This window comes from Panthera onca, chromosome D1 (assembly GCF_046562875.1).
Source record: "Panthera onca isolate mPanOnc1 chromosome D1, mPanOnc1 haplotype 2, whole genome shotgun sequence".
Lineage (NCBI taxonomy): Eukaryota > Metazoa > Chordata > Mammalia > Carnivora > Felidae > Panthera > Panthera onca.
This window is the reverse complement of record NC_138348.1, coordinates 45883651-45901226: the sequence shown is the minus strand read 5'-3', so window position 1 is coordinate 45901226 and position 17576 is coordinate 45883651. Positions and strand designations below refer to the sequence as shown.

Here is a 17576-nt window from a genome sequence, read left to right as displayed (position 1 = left end):
TTTGCAGCTGCACCTCTGCGGGGAAGACCCGCTTCTTTCTGAGAAAGCAGCAGCCCCTCTCTAAACGTGGTGGTGGAAATGGGAGGCAGGGCCGAGGGGGTGCATCCTGGTGTGAGATCTGGGCAGGAAAGACCCAACTTGCTCCTTAGTCTTTGCTCTCAGTGCTGTTTGTTTCTGAGAAGGGCACAGGGCAGGGGACGAAGCCAAGAGGCCAGGATAGGGCTGGTGCCTCTGAGCCCTTAGCTGAGGAGAGGTCCTACCGGAGTTTGAGCCCGGCCAAGCCCTGCCCGTCCCCCCACTGCCTCCAGGCGCTGAATGTGCAGGTCATTCTGGTTGGCTCGGCCCTACAGCCACTCCCTGCAGGGCCCAGGGGTTATCGCAGGTTGCCCAGGCTGCCCTGCGGGAGGGGTGTCTGGACAGAGCCCAGGCAGGCGAGGGACAGGAAGCAAAGGTAGGTGATTTGTCCCTGTTCTGTTCCAACTTGTACATTAGCATCCCTTGACATGAGTTATTCATCTTGGTTTCTTTAAATTCCTAAGTGGATTATGATTTTTCTGGTGGTATTATTTGACAGCAGTCATTTTTCAAGGTTTTACTACGTTCTTCAAATACTTGGAATTTTTGAAACAAGTTTAGGAAAAGACCGCCATCTTTATGTCGGACGGTGTAGTGCAGCTCTGGGCGTGTCTGAGGAAGCGGCACCAAGGCCTAGGGCCAGGGGTTTTCTCTCCCCCTTTTCACAAAAAGGGAACTGCCTCATCAGAGGTCCCTGAAATAGAATCCGGTAGCAGTTCTTTTTTCAAAAAGGAGAAAAAGTCAAAATCAAACCCAAGTGGCCACTTTGGGGAGTCTGGTTTATCTCATCTGTGGTGATGGGCACTTTCAAGGACAGGTTCTGCGCGCTTCAGAGAGCGGACACTGACCAGTCTGAAGGATAATAACAAGTTATGTGTAAGCACAGCACTATGTATTTCCCACACATTATCTGCTTTAACCCTTGTGATGCTCCTTCAAGGTGGGTTCTCTGCTTCTCCCACGTTCCACATGTGGAAGCTGTCCCAGAGGGCTGGACCCCACCCCCCATCCCCAGTGACCCCCACCAGGAAGTGGCACCCGCGCCAGATTTGGCCACAGACCCTGACTGACTCCAGAGTTCGGGCCCTCGGGGCTCCCTCTGCAGCCTCCCCAAGCAGCAGAGAGGAGAGGAGAGCCGGGAGCAAGATAGAAAGTGACTTCACAACAGATTTGGGAGAGGAGGAAAAGTCCTTTGTTAAACGCCCAGGATAGCTAAGCCCAGGGTAGCTAAATAACCCGTTGCAAGTTAGCTTTGTTGAGTTTTTAGGGTAACATTCACCTTTGTCACTGTTTATACTGCTGTGAAGAATGGCTAGAGGTAATGACGAAAAGAGAAAATGAGCATGTTCCCAAGTCAAAAGAAATCTGTGTATTAAGGTTGTGTCAGGGGCTGCCGAGCTGTGAGACCTCCTTGATCCAGGTGGGACTTTGCTGGTGCAACATTGGTGTTTTTGGTGAACCGTCCAGGCAGACAAGGGTGCCTGTTTCTGCTCGGTCATTCTGAGGAGTTGAGCCATAGGAAGGCTCTGTGATCTGACCAAGTTCCTTTTGAGTCCAGGGGACTGTGGCCAACTAGAATAAACATCCTGAAGCACAAGTCTTAATATTTTTGTTTCCGTTTATAGTTCTTTCTCTTCCTCAAAAAAACTCCATGATGTTCCAAGATAGTTTCTGATTGGCTGTTTATTTAATTTAATAAAGTCATATGTGTGCTTTGTATATAAGCCAAATTGAACCAGACTCAGCCTATAAAGAAAAGCAGTGGTCCTCTGTCCCATGTCTTCCCACCTCCTGGTCCTTCTTCTTAGGGACAGGCACTTATAAAGCCTTTCAGCTATTTCTTTGTATGTTACTGCCGTATTCCCAAATAATATGATCATACTGTATATCTCAATCCATCAATTTTGGACATTTTTTGTTGACTTCTCGCTATGGAAGACCACAACTTAGCTCTCTAAATAAATTTAGCACTTTTTTCCTGCCCATCCCCCAGTGTGGTTACGTCACAATTTTTGGTTTGGTTAACACTCAGCATTTGTATCACAAGCCTGTAAATTTTACATACAGCATGGTTAATGTGTGATGTGTTAGAACCATTTTCTTGATTGTAAACATTTTTTCCTGGGATTTGTCATTGCCTCTTTTTTTTTTTAATTCAGTTTTTACATGCCCATACAAGTTCATCCTCAACGTTTCTAACAGAGTTCTCATACTCTTCTCCAGATGGTCGCATAAGTCAGGGGATCTTTCAAGTCCATTGTCCCCTTGGTGGCACCCCTCTGGCTCTCCATCCACCCTGGACCAGCTGCCGTCCAGGTCAGGGGCCCAGCTGCTAGCCTGTGCATTCTCTTACCCCTCTTCTGGATTAGGGCCCCATCTCCCTCTTGTGATTTATTCCCTCATTTTGTGAAAACATCCTCCGGCAGCTAGCTGGAATAGTTGGAGCCAGGGCTAATTTTCTGAAACCTTTACAAACCTGAGTGTGTTCAACTCTCACTCAGACGTGATGGATAACTTGTTTCTCATCTTGGTTCCCAACTTAGACTCGTGAACCCTTATTCACATCCCGTGAGTTCCACCTCTGTTCTCCTTGCTCATGAGTAACGCTGTATGGTTAGTGCTGGAGAATAGTCATTCCTATCAAAAGAGCAGGTGAATGCTGATTTAAGTCATGTGATACGAGAGAGGAAATGTTGACTGTCTTTATTCCCAACCTGCTCTATGGGAATCACTGAGAACATTTATTTACATGAGTAAATACATGATTCTGACTGTGGAGGCAATAAACTAGCTCCATATGGTCACTCTATAGGGTCTGTGAAGAAAAGGGTTTTGTGCTATTAGCTCATGGATTCCCTGTGTCTAGCATAGTGCCTGGCATAGAATGGGCCATAGGAGTGCTGGTTTGTTCCACTGAAACCCACAAAAGAAATATGCAGAATGAGCACCTTTTCTGTAGTTGTCATTGAAATGTTGATAATCCACACATCCACTGACCACCGCAGGAGACTTTTTTTTATCATTGAACAAACCAACGCTAACCTTTTTTGGTATCGAGGCAATCTAGTCTTAGGCTTTAGTGTCCATGACTTACTGACATTCACCCTGTTTCTGCTTATACGTTGCCCCCAACACTTAAGATTTTTAGTTGCTGCTACTGGTGTTGTTTTTGCCAATATTTGTTTCCTGCCCTATATAATAGAATTGCCCTTTTTTGGTGCTGTGTGTCACCTTTAGCTTTGGGGAAACCACCATTGCTGAAAAGAAAATGGGATTTGTATGGGAAGGAGGAAGGGAAATCAGGTATTCACCCTGGCCTTCTTCCCTTATAAGGAGAACTGGCAGGATGGGAAGTAGTTAGAGCCTTACCAAATGGTTTTTAGAGTTTTGATTGCATCAAAACTTGAACCCAAACATATCCAGTAGATCTCTTCCTTTCAGTCTTCTGGATTTGGCGGCGGAGGGATTCCTAACGTACCCAGGTTGAGTTAAGGGGAGAGGGAAGACTGTTTGTCTCACTGCTGTGGTCTCCAGGATACCTTCTTTAGTCCTTTGTATTCTTAGAAACAAAGTCACCTCTTGGCAGGAATCAAGCCATCCAGATGCCAGCAGTCAGGGTTTGGTTTCACGTCACCAGCTTTGGAGAGGCAGTGCCCGGTTTCCTTTGGCAAAGACAGCCTGCCCTTCTCCGTTCATTTCAGCCACTCGGGCACAAAGGTAACTTCCTCAAAATAGAAACCTTAGAAGAAGAGTCTGTCTGATGCATCTGCGAATCATTATGTTTATCCTGAATTCTAATTTAACTTCTTAGAATTTTGCAAACACGAGTCAGCTTCTTTCTCTTCTCTTTTCTCAAATCAACCATCAGAAAACGTAGATGTGAGTGAGTGAGAAGGGTCTAGACGTTTTCTTCTGGGAGGCGGTGTGGTTGACGTTTGCGGCAAATGCTCAGGCTGTGGCATTGACAGGTCCAAGTTTTATTCTTAACTCCGGGACTATTCCCGGAAGTGTGACCTCAGGCAAGTCTGTTCATCTCTGAACTTCCATTTCCTCGTGTGTAATGACCTTAATAAAATGCCCCTGCAGTGTCATTGTGAGGCTGGGATTACCTGAGGTCACATATATAGAAAGCACGTTGCCCGGAGCAGTGAATGGATACAGCGCTTTTCCGTCCGTCGGGCACAGGAGAGGCCTACACCCCGGGAAGCTCATTATGAGTGGGCCACAATCGAGAATTTGAACGGTCACATGGCTTCGCAACTTGCTCCCAGCTCTTGGCTTACCTGTGCTTATTTTTTCTTTGCTGGGCAAAGGGGTAGCGAAAGCAGGAAAGTTCTTTTGCCTCTCTCCCCAGGATGGAGTCACCTCACATAATAGTAAACGACAACAGTAGGAATCTCAGCAGCTACAGTCGGTCCAACACCTCTTACGGGGGAGGCCCTATGCCAGGGCCCTCTCTGGATGATCACCTTTCGTCTTCAGACCCGCCGTGTAGCATACATGGTGCGTCCTCGTTGCCCATGTGAGCAAGCTGGGATTTCAGGTTCTCATCTGGCTCCGGGGTTTTTGTGTTCAGCCATATCTTCATGGCCCCCGTGAAAGTGTGGTAAATTTTGCCCCCCGTTCACCTTCCTGTCCTCTTGACGTGCAGAGGTCCTGGGTTCCAGCAGGACGCTGCAGGGACCCTAGCCGTCGTGAGCCAAGAAGACTGCAAGTCCCAGCTCCTCACCTACATCCCAGCTCTGGCTGCCTGTGGGTGGCTGCCAGGGAGGAAGAGCTGGGAGTGCGGTGTTCTGCAGAGAGACTCGGATTCTATCTGCAGGTGTCCCCATAGCTCTGCTTGTGGTGCATCCTTGCCCAGAAACTCACGGCCTGCAGGGGGCACACGAAATGACAGAAACGGTGCCGCCCGGACAGGGCCGGGGAGGGCTGGGAGCTGGCTACCAGCAGAGGTTATTAAGAAGGGTTGGGTGGATGGACACGCACTCGGCCGGTCACCTGGATAAAGAAAGAACAACGCCTTTTGCCCTCAGCTCTCAGAATGGCGGGGAAGTAGAGAAAAGATGATGTGACAGCATTTGGGAACATTTACAGAAAGGTCAGAGACACTCCGCTGTGTGGATCTCAGCTCCCTAACCTGGCAGTGGCTTTGACTTTGTTTTTAAAATTCTCTTCCGGTACAGGCATAGTCTGTCCTTGCATAGTGGTCCCCAGCCCCCAGTCTCACCTGAAACCTACCAAGTAGCTGAGCAGAGGCTGGGTCCGTGACAGAGCTGAACAGGTGCGCCCTTTTTCATTTCCCCTGGTGCCTTTTAGGGATTTTGAAGCTTTGGTAAAGATCCCATTCTGATGTTGAACAGAAGAGGGGCGTAGCCTTCTCCCAGAAGATGCTGGGCCCTGGCCGCCATCTCCTTATCTCCAGCACTGTGAACAACTGCCATCGGATGGGGTGTTGAGCCTCCTGCCCTCTGGTCCTGTGGCCAGAGGTCCATGGTCTGTGTAGCAAGTTATGGATTTAAACCAGCATTTCTTCAGGATGTATTTCTAGGGTTTTGTGACCACACAAGTTTAGGAAACTTTGGGTTACACTGTTAAAAACTGTTTTTTAATCATGCTAATATCTACTGTGAATCTCAAGGTTTTTTTTTTTTTTAAAACAGTAGCCAGTAATACTAGCTAGCATATATCGTTTACTGTTCATTGAGTCTGTGAGCCTAGTAAGCTCTTTCTACGCAGTTTCTCATTTAAACCCCATAGCATCCCTGGGAGGTAGAGGCCAGCACCTTCCCCATTTTAAAGACCGGGGAGGCACTTGTCTTACCTGGTTTGCCCTGGGCACAAAGCTTTGTGCTCAAGCAGGCTGAGTCCAGACCCCATGCTCTTAACCAGGATATGGTACTCTTCTGGTAGACAACCTTGACCAAGCCTTCTTGTATTTGGGACTCCTCATTCCCCAATGGGATCAGTACCCCGAAGCACTCTAGTTGGAGAAACGTCCGTTTAAACTTAAAAGGTAAACAGGGGCTGCTCGGCGAGCAGGGGCATAGAATTTCTTGTATGAGTCCTGTTGGGTTCCGCTCTCCCCGCAGCCCCAACGCCCCAACCCCCCAGACGTGTTTGTGTCACGTTAGGTTGGTGTCAAGTGTCTTTTCTGCAGGAGAGGCAGGCACAGAGGACCTGGAGTAGGAAGTGGAGGCCAGTGGTTCTCAAACCTGGCTGCATATTGCAATTCATGTAATGACCACTAAAAATTGCTGATAGCTGGCCTCGTTTTCTGGGATTTCCAGTGAGTCCGGATGGGCTAACCAGGCACTGGTGAGGTTTAAATGTTCTTTGAGAACCACTGGTTTGGACAACTCCTTTGTGGTCCAGTGACCATGTCTTCTACCAAAGCAAGGAGAAGAAAGGGTCTCTTTTCTAAGTTAAACGACTTAACAGGGTTTTGGTTGGTTGGTTGGTTGGTTGGTTCGTGACTGAGTGGCCTGTGTTCTCAGATTACTGGCCCCTTATAGCCTTGTACCATGAATCCTCTCCATGGCCTGTACTCCTCACCCTAACTTTGCACTGACAACCATGTACTGACCAGCCCCTCTGCAGAATCTTTAGACTGATTACTGAGGAGAATGGTGGGAAAGAGGCTCGGCACTCTTACTCCCTTTGGAGGAAGTGGGTGGGTACCGCTGCCCAGAGCACTGCATCCGTGCTGTTGCCAGGGGAGCTGGGGCAAGAAGTGCATTCTGGGCGATGCTGTTAGCTGACCACACACACACACTTTTTGTTGGGCTTAACTGCGAATATTGGGCTCCAAAGGGTGTTGCTGGCATTCTCACTTGCATCAGATGAAACTGGGTGAGAGGATAGTTTCTTGGTTCGGTAGTTAAAATAACTTCAGTTGTTATTTACTGCTATGTCTCCAAAAAGCCCTTTTTAGGGAAAACATATGCCCTTGTCAATGAAAGACAATGATTGTTTTAACCCTGAGCTATAATGGCTTTTCTTAACGTCTTCATGTTTTCAAAGGCACAGATCCTAGGCTATTCAAGGCGTTAATTCCAGGATTTCGAGACTATTGCTCTTTTTTTCCAGTTCAAGATGGATGTGCCCCAGGTTGATCAAAGGGTTTGTAATGGGAATGTTTCTGTTGGTTTCTTACAGTACAACAAACACCTCTTCGTGCACATTGGGCATGCCAACCATTCTTACAGTGACCCATTGCTCGAATCAGTGGACATTCGTCAGATTTATGACAAATTTCCTGAAAAGAAAGGTGGCTTAAAGGAACTGTTTGGAAAAGGCCCCCAAAATGCCTTCTTCCTCGTAAAATTCTGGGTGAGTAAGACATTGCTGTGGTCGCGGTGGATGTTGTCTGAATGGTCGCATCCTGTGTGTGAGCGCGGAGCCTGTGCGCGTGCATCCGCAGGAGCGCCTGGGGGGCCATCCCCGTGCTGACCTTGTGATACATCCTTGGGTACAGATGCACCCGGGCAGCATCTGATATCCCTGCCCGAGAAAAAGAGAGATGGAAGGCCTCTTTGGGCTTCAGGGCTCACTCGTGCCATGGCCATCCTCACAGACGGCTGGAGTCGTGATAGAGGACATGGGGCACGACGAGACCCTTTCTGTTTCTTCTCACTCCATTAAGCAAAACGACCTATAAATTCCACTGGAGCACAGGACCTGAGGCAAAATGGGGCCGGGATGGAGATAAAGTTTCATGCTTCAAGATTTTAGAAGTGTCGGAGAACCTGCAAAGTGGCTTTTCCCCGTAGGTCCCTCATTTGTGCTTTAAAACACCGAGGGCAGATCCCCCCAGCTGCTGGGGCTCGCTCTGAGAGAGGTTTTCTGTTCTTTTCTCCACTAGTCAGGCTCGAGCCAAGAGACTGCTAACAGGTCACAGGCATGAGTACAATGTGTGTATATTGGAGACAGCGAGACACCAGAGGGCCTGTTAGCAGTGAGTATTTATAAGTCATCCGTCTTTACAAAAATAAAATCACTTCAAACATTTGCACTCCTTAGCATGGCATTAAAGGCCCTAAGTGAGCTGGTTCCAGGGGGTTCTTTGCTCTCCATCCTGTGCCCAGCAGTTCTGTGTGTCTGATGGATTTTTTTCCTTTTCTTCTCTCCCGTGGGGCCAGCTCCTCCTTCCTTTGAGATGGTGGCTCCTTTATTCTAGCACCTTCCTCACTTAGGCAGACCATTGATTTTCCTTTTACTCCCAGCGCATTTTGCAGTTAATCAGGTCCCATGCTGGGTCATAATTACTTGGATGTGTGTCCCACTCCCCTCTGGACCCAGGCTACCTCCGGGGCACCTCACTCATAATAGGGCTGCCGTTTATTGAATACCTGCTGTGGGCTAGGAGCCGTGCTAACGCTTTACACTCATTTTATCCAGTCCTCACAGTGTTAAGTGGGATTTGCCTCCTATCCAGCTAAGAAAACAGAGACTCAGAGATTACAAAGGACAGGCTACTTGTAGAGGGGGGGGCCGGGTCTTGTAATGAGATAAGTTTGGCTGTTGTGCCTCTGCCTGATTTCCTGGCTGCCTCATACCCTGTGAGCCCCAGCCGGTCAGGGGCAGGGCGCGGGGAGGTGGTGGGGGGGGGAGTTCTGTCCACTGAGGACTCTCCCATTTCTCCAATACTACGCAAACGCCTTACACAAACAAGCCCAACAAATGGGGAAACGAATGAATAAATCAGGGGAAAAGGTATGTTTTAAATTTCTTGGAGGAGAATTTACATATTAAATTTAGTTTGTTTTGTTTCTTATATCTGTCCGTGGCAACTAGATTTCATTTTTCATTCTTCTGTATTAAATTTGGATTGTTGTGGAAATAGCCTTCTACTCATATTAATGTTCTCGGGACAAGTAATACATATGGGTAACCTGAATAAGGAAAAATCCCTTTCAGATTGGGGGCTGCCACTAGAGATTTGAATGGTCACTGGGGGTCAGTTATTATATGGTAACATAGCAGTTTTCAAAGCATGGCTTAGAGTCCCCTGGAGGGTTCATCCGTATACTTTCAATGGGCTGAGAACGCCAAAGCTATTGTCATTATGACACTGGGACATTATTTGGCTTGTGCACACTGCTGATATGCACTCTGAAGGTTCAAAAGAAGTAGGGTAAGGGGTGCCTGGGTGGCTCTATTGGTTAAGAATCTGACTTCAGGTCGTGACCTTGCGGTTTGTGAGTTCGGGCCCCACGTTGGGCTCTGTGCTGACAGCTCAGGGCCTGTGGCCTGCTTCAGATTCTGTGTCTCTCCCTCTCTCTGCCCCTCCCCCACTCATACTCTGTCTCTCTCTCTCAAAAATACATAAAACATTTAAAAATTAAAGAAAAAAAAAGTAAGGCAAAACTGCTGAAGCTTTAGCTTAATTGGGCTGGTACTCACATACAGTTTCAAGAAAAAGAGAACTACACACCAAGAATGTCCTTTATGAATTGTATTACATCTTGAACCCAGAGTACACATGGCAAATGAATGCAGGGAGCCTGCCTGCCACATCAAGGAGAACGGCTGACAATATTTATTACCAAAGAGAAAATCCTAGCTTTCTAGAAAAAATAAGGGTTTTGGAAAACTCATATCCACCTCCGTGAACTTGACAGCTTTCCAATACTTAAAAGACTTGTCTGGTGAGATCCACAGCCAAATCAACAAAAGTGACTTTTTGGTATTGTGTAAGATAAACCAGTGGATTTTAATGTAACCACGTATGAAAAGTTCACGGATATGGTTTCAGATTCCACACTGCAGCTGCGTTTTAAGAAACTGTCGCTTGTTAAGTTTTGGTATGGTATGAAATAAAAATGACCACAAGTATCTGAAGAGCCTATTGAAGTACTCTTCCCTCTTCTAGTTCCCTATTCATGTTAGTCTGGATTTTCTCCACGTACTTCAACAAAAACAACACATCGTGACAAGTTGAATGTAGAAGCATGTTTGGGAGTCTAGGAGTTTACATGAAGACACATGTCAAATACATTTGCAAAGTATGAGACAGTACTACTCTTCCAATTTTTGTCTTTGTTTTTTAAAATATGGGTATGTCCAATTAAAAGAAAAAAGATGTAATGAGTTTATTTTATTTTATTTTTTTTTAATTTTTTTTTTAACGTTTATTTATTTTTGAGACAGAGAAAGACAGAGCATGAACGGGGGAGGGGCAGAGAGAGAGGGAGACACAGAATCGGAAGCAGGCGCCAGGCTCTGAGCCATCAGCCCAGAGCCCGACGCGGGGCTCGAACTCACGGACCGCGAGATCATGACCCGGGCTGAAGTCGGACACTTAACCGACTGAGCCACCCAGGCGCCCCAATAATGAGTTTATTTTTTAAGTAGGTAACAAATAGGGGTGCCTGGGTGGCTCAGTCAGTTAAGTCCGACTTCAGCTCAGGTCATGATCTCATGGTTCATGGGTTCAAGCCCCGCATCGGGCTCTGTGCTGACAGCTCGGAGCCTGCAGCCTGCTTCGGATTCCATGTCTCCCTCTCTCTCTCTGCCCCTCCCTCACTCACGCTCTGTCTCTCTTTCTCTCTCTCAAAAATAAACATTAAAAAAAATTTTTTTTAAATAGGTAATAAATCTTTTTAAGATGTTCTCAGTTTAAATTTCCAATACAGAGAATACAGATAGGTATAACTGACAGAAACAAAAGCCCCTTGAGGTCCTCAATAAGTTTTAAGAGCAGAAGGGGGTCCCTGAGATCAAAAAGTTTTTGAGAGCCACTATTGTGAAGGGTATAAAAAGAGGCCATTCTACTCAAGTTGATTATAATTAATCAGAAATTGTAGGATCCGATGAAAGGAAACCGTTTTCATTACTTTCACGTTAAACAGTATTGGTTTTTAAGGTTAATAAGATTTCGTATAATTAGCATGTTATTTGGATATAAAGTGGAATGGAAAGTGCTTAAAAAGTTATTCTTGTTTTTGCCTCCAAAGCAAAAACTTGGGATGATTTTAATAAACGCTTTCAGTGCTGGGCCCCTTTGGTCATGAATCCCCAAGGAATGAAGTCTAGATTGTAGCGTGTGATTGCTGGTAGGAAGTGTCCAGTTTAGAAACAGTCACTCTGGGATTAGATACTAGTTTATTAAATTAACACTTGCAAGATTAAAATTAAGCACTCCTATGAATGTGGAAGGAGAGTTCACTCCTTGAGTACAATTGTGAGCAGCACTTAACCTTTATAAAGACATTCAGTCGCAACCACGTTAAAATAAATGGGGAAAGGCCATTTGAATTAGGTTTACAATTTGCTGCAATTTGAAGTTGCACTGGCTTCCTCCGATGCCTCAATAAGAATAAATTATACTTAGAATATCTATCCTTGGGTAGCTGGTGTTTCTAGCAGGTGTTTCTGAAGCCGGTTTAACACTCCCTTTGAAATATTTTTTGTATCTGCGATTTGCTTAGTAGATTTTCTTATCTTTGTGTGAATTCAGTAAATTTCAGCAGAGATCCTGTACCCGATCTCCTTTATTCTCCTCCCTTTTTCCTCCTTCTCAAAGTGCCTGAAGTCTCTAGGGTGTCAAAGTCAGGCTGACTCTTCATTTGCCCCTACGATTGCTCCTGAAGCAATGTCGGGCCGGCCACCTGCACCCTGGACTCAGTCGGGCTAGGCAAGGTCAGGAGTTTGCTGCGGAGGAAATACTGAGCGCTACCCTCCGAGTGCCTGTACTTGGAGGCCCGAGCTGTGGGCACCTCCGCCCTTGGCCAGCTGACACTTGAAGGTGAATGGCATGGTGGTGTGCCAAGCAGCAGTCTTTCCACTGTTCGGAGGGTGGAAGACCCTGACTGGCACCCCAGGACTCAGGTCCCCAAACATAAATGACCGGCAGAGGCAAGGGTGCCCATGTGGGTGCCCCTCTACCTTGTTGGCTCTATAACCCCTCATGCCTTAATGGGGTGGGGCACCAAGGGCCCGTGTGGATGGCTGTATATCTGGTGAGATCTTTTTTTTTTTCTTTTAAGAGCCTTATTGAGGCATAATTTACAAACCATAAAATCTACACCTTAGAAATCAGTGATTTTTAGAAAAATGTACAGAGTTACATAACCATCACTCTACTACAATTTGAGCCTGTATCAGTCCAGCAAGATCCCCCGTGTCTGTATGCAGCCGTTCCCTGTTCCCGCTCCCAGCCCCAGACAGCTACTGATCTACTTTCCGTCTGTACAGATTTGAACCCTTCAGTGTGCAGCCGTTTGCACCTCGCTTCTTTCCCCCACAGTGTTTTGAGGTGCAGCTATGTTACGGCATGCCTCTAGGTAGCCTCTTTCTATTGCCTGGTACTAGCCCATCGTGTGGACATACTGCGTTTTGCTTATCCGTTCACCAGTTGATAGACTTGCGGACTGTTGACCCTTTAGGCTTTTCTCCAACAATGCCGGTATGAAGTCTTTGTGTACAAGTCTTTGTGTGGACGTTGCGGTTGCGTGTTCACCATCTTTCTTGGCATTTTTCCATAGCAGTGGAATTGCGAGGTCACATGGTAACTTCTTGCTAACTTAAGAAACTGCCCCAGGTGTTTTCTTAAGTGGTTTCGATTATTTTCCCTTCCCACCAGGTGAGATGTCAAGGGTCACTCACCACCTCCTTCAACCATTATGGCGGCCAGTATCAGGGTAGGGAGAGATGACCTTGAGCGCTGTAGATGGATGAGGGGCTGGCTAGGGGGACCAGCAAGACACAGGGCACATGTGAGGTCCATCCAGGTGAGTTCAGGAGTGTTCAGGTATCTTGAGGTGCTTTGCAACTGGGCCTTCACTCGTATGCGAGGCATAGGTGGGCGACAGATTAGGAAAGACAAGGAATCGGGTTTGATCGTGTCAGCAAAAGGAAGCAGTCAGTGCTTTTAACCATTTTCAAGCCAAGAGAGTATTCAGATTCTTTTTACTAAGAGTTACAGCGACTTTATTTGCATTTTGCCTTCTCTGTTTTTATTCTTTATCTTTTTCTTTTCATGACCCTCTCCTTATTTCCTTTCTCTTCCTTCCTGCCTCCTTTTCATTCACTCTTGTGCATTTTAATTCTTTTCCATATTTAATTACAAAGAGAAGAAGAGGCTTCTGCAGGAAGGGGAAGGAAGGGGCTTCTCACTTTTTCAGCAGTTGAACGTGACTTAATGAGTTCCTTTTTTGAGCCAGGCACTATGCCAGGTAAACATGTCCTTGATATTACTTAATCCTTGTGAGGCCCGTGTGATTTTTCCTACTTTACTTTACACATAAAGAAATTGAGTCAGGGAGAGGCAGAGTGACTTCTGCAAAGTCTTACAGCTAATCAGTGTGGGATTGGCCAAACTCTGAATCCACACTCTTTCCGTGAAATCTGTGCGTGGCCTCTGCAGGGGGCACAGCTCTGTCCCTAGCCCCTCTCCTGGCCTGATTTCGCTGGAAGCGGGTGACGGTAACCGATGGGAAGCAGCGTGGTTTCTGGCTGAAGTCAGCCCTGTCATCACGGGATGCCCTGGTGCACGTTACATGGGGGCAGCCGTGAGCAGACGCTGCTACCAGGAAGTTCAGGTCGGACCTCGAGTTTTCTTAGAAAAACTGATACCTCACTGTTAGCAGCCTTTGGGGTGGGGTTAGGGGAGCAGCAGCTTCGTGTTTACATTATGATTCCAAAGGCAATATCGTAACATTCTAGACAGTCTTGGAAATATATAATTTTTCATTCATTCCTAAGTGTACCATGAATATAAGACATGTTTATGTAGCTTGAATCGGGTAATACATTAAATTAAATCTGGTATCCGGCTTTTCTCCCTTACCAGACACCCTGCCAAGTGGCCATATGCCATTATATCCCTAATTACCTTTTTTTTTTTAGTTTATTTATTTATTTTCAGAGAGAGCGCTCACGCGAGTGGGAGAGAAGGAAAGAGAATCCCAGGCAGGCTCCACGCTGTCACCGTGGATCCTGATGTCGGGCTTGAACCCACGAACTGTGAGATCATGACATGAGCCAAAATCAAGAGTCAAACCCTTAACCGACTGAGCCACCCTGGTGCCCCCCTAATTATCATTTTTAATGACTACACGGTATCCGATTTGCTGGTTAAATAAGAATTTAATTATCCTTATTTTATTAAATATTGATAATATTTGTGTGTGTGTGTGTGTGTGTGTGTGTGTGTGTGTGTGTGTAAATAGCCAAGGTGCTGTTTTCTAAGGCAGTTGAGCGCTGAGTAGAACAGGCATCTGCATCCAGCGTGCATGGACATAATTTAAAACGAAACAACTTTCAACTGTCACTTTGCTTTTTGAATTCCTCTTCGCCTGCAGTTATTTTTTCTTTCTACTCAAAGACCTTAATCCTTCCTCATTCTCTAGAGCAACTTTTTTTAATGTTTATTTATTTTGAGAGCAAAAGAGAATGCACACGAGCTGGGGAGGGCCAGAGAAAGAGGGAGACAGAGAATCCCAAGCAGGCTCCGTGTGTCAGACCTGAGCCCAAATCAAGAGTCAGACACTTAACCAACTGAGCCACCCAGGTGCCCCCTCTATCGAAACTATCAACGAGGTTAAACATACTGTTTCACTCAACTCTGAGACCTATACTTGTTCCCATCTTAGCAGTTCTAGAAGTGGGATGCTGCTTAGAGCGGACACCATCAGTGCCTTCCTGCCCCTCCAGAGCTGTGGTCGTCCTCACCTGCCCTTTGTGACCTGAGCCAACGTGGGAGGCATCTCACCAGCCCCCGGTCGCCTTAGTTAAGTCTTTTGTACTAATAGCGCTTTGGACGACTAGTGCGCGTCTTAGCTTAAACTTGAATCCCTACTGAAAACGTCTCGGAAAAATTACAGTTAGGTGCAGGACTGAAGTTATGATCGAGGAGTGTGGAACCAGACTGGTGAGGCAACCCTTGCACTGGCAGAAAACCAGACATTTTTTCCCCTTATAAAACAGTGATGGATTAGGTGCTGTGGAGGCCCTAAGAACAGAACAGCCCCATCCGCAAATGGACCATTTCCGCACCGAGATTCACGCAGATGGGTTGCCAGTGATACGGCAGACAAGGCAGCTAATTTCAGATAAATGCCAACTGTCTTGGGATTCACCATCGGATTCCCAAAGCTAGACAGGTGTGGGTGTGATTCCGTCGTGAGTCCCAAAAGACAGAAATCCAAAGTATCACTTGCAGCTGACTTTCAAAAGAAGTTCCTTTCCAGCCACGTGTGGTTTCCTGAAGGAAGTAAACAGAATTATGGGTTTAACCAAATAAGAAACACAGCAAAGCTAATATTTTTTGAAGGGCCTCAGAATTCTACTCTCTGTCCTAACAGGGTATTCAAGTGTCAAGCTTGGGGACTCTGGTTCAAAGAAAGCCACGTGTTACCAACACGTTACTGATAACCTTGCAGCCTAAAACTATTTAGAAGAATAATTAGTATGATGAAGACTTAGTCTTAAACTTTGCTTGGAATAATGAGTAATGTGAAAATGAAATTTTATGGACATGTACCCTGTTGTTAAAGAAAAATTTTATACGCGTTTATATAACGTTTCTTTTTTCTCTCAAATTATCAAATCAGTGGTATTTTAGAAACCAAGGTATATGATGCTACCCTGTGGTTATGCGTAATATTTTGCTTTTTAAAATTCTTGGAATTGTGATCATTCAGTCAAAACAATTAACAATAAATAAATATATCTATAGTCGTTCAACTTTCTTAACCTATTTTTCTGGGGGAGGAAAAAGGCTAGTTTTACTAACCAGAGCAGATGTGAGAAGGCTTTACAAAACAGAAAGAGAAAGTGAGTTATCTGGAAAGAGGGCAGCTGTTAGAAGATGCTTTTATCTTGGTAAGAACGGAATCACATTTGTTGGACAAAATGACAGTCACTATAAATAAAACCGCTGGGCTTTATGTAAGAGGAGAAACCGGGTGCACACGGGAAGCTGCCCGAATGGCCCCCTGCGAAGTTTCAGCCTGTGTCTAATTGGATTCGGCCTGATTTTGGATTGGAATTGTAGACTGGAGTCTATCATTTGGAACCAAACCCACCCATTCCTGTTCGTGGAAAAGGAAGTTAGCAAAATGGAACGATTTGCTCCGCACATGTTTCAAACTGCTATCAGTAAAGAAAGGGGCTTTCAGTTCAACAAGCCTTCCATGTCTCCGTACTTCGGTCTCATCTCAAAATAGCATCAAGTCCCGAAATTACAAGAGCACTGTCAAGTGGTGGCATGATGTAAGTGGAGGGAAGATTAGCAAGTAAAACCACGGTGTTCGGAGGTATTTATGAGGCTAATACATAATAAATACCCTGGGCCAATTGTGGTTATGTGATCATCTTCACCAGTGGCCTGTTTTTTATAAAAAAAAAAAAACATTGCTTGGGGTGTCTGGATGACTTAGTTAAGCATCCGATTCTTGATTTTGGCTCAGGTCGTGATCTCACGGTTCTTGAGATCGAACCCTGAGTCCGTGTCTGACAGCACAAAGCCTGCTTGAGATTCTCTCCTCCGCTCTCTGCCCCCCCCCCCGCCCCGCACACCCACTCGCTCTCTCTCTCTCTCTCTCTCTCTCTCTCTCGTGCTCTCTCTCTCAAAAATAAATAAATAAACTTTAAAAAAAAAAACATCTCTTATCCACAAGTTCTGGTACTGCGTGTGGAGGGCTAGGCAAGTGAATAAACTTGCACACGCATCCAGTTTGGTTTGATTTCATAAGAGAAATGTCTGGAGCTTGCTGGCATTTTCTGCTTTGACTGCTGTCTCTTGCTGCTTCCTTCCTGTTTTCCCGGCCCTGCATCCTAAACTTCTTTGAAGGCCTCCCCCACCGATCAGGGATCCCATCTGTAGCTTTTGTTTACCCGGCGGTGTGGTGTATATAGCAGATTTTTTAAGTGTTTTAAAAAAATTTGTTGGCTGAAGAGTTCTTTCACTCAGCACACGTAGAAAAATTGCTATACATCAGGTGCTATAATACACCTGCCAGTTAGCCAGCTCAGATGTCGTGTACTGATAGAGTAAGCATCTGATAGTTTATGGAGTGATGCTTCTAGAGGCATTTGCCAGAGTAGGGGAGGACACCTTGAAAGAGCCCCCACGGAAGCTTTTTTCCGAGCTATCTCTGGAGTTCTGTTAGGTTCTTATAGAAATGGTTTCTTGTTTTGCATTAGTGACAGACATGTACGTCACTAGTGAGTCATTCAGTCAACTCTCAGTGCACTCTACTTTGATCCTAGAGAGCTGGGAAAACAGACTTGATAAGAGGCCGACCTTGGTGTCAGGTCTGGGATGGCAGACACATAGGCAGGTAAGTGACAGCACCATGGGATAGGAGCTGTGATGGAAATGTGGAAGCACAGAATGCCTGAGAACATTCCGGAAAGCCTCACAGACACATGGCATTTGAGCCGAATCTTGAAAGAATTTGGTCAGCGGAAGGGGAGTGGGAAGGAGTTCCAGGAAGTGGACGCTTGTTCAGAGACCGGAAATCTTACTAGGAGGTGTTGGCTGCTGAGTCTTCCAG

At 46.0% G+C, this 17576-nt stretch overlaps 1 protein-coding gene across 3 annotated transcripts in view; it reads left to right on the top strand.

Annotated features, from left to right (window-relative positions):
- Positions 1-17576, top strand: part of TEAD1 (TEA domain transcription factor 1) — a 267977-nt gene that overhangs the window by 219883 nt on the left and 30518 nt on the right. For all 3 annotated transcript variants that reach the window (XM_060606043.2, XM_060606045.2, XM_060606046.2), the window contains one exon: positions 7231-7404. In XM_060606043.2, the coding sequence (XP_060462026.1) occupies positions 7231-7404 (174 nt within the window). The remainder of the gene's footprint in view (positions 1-7230; positions 7405-17576) is intronic.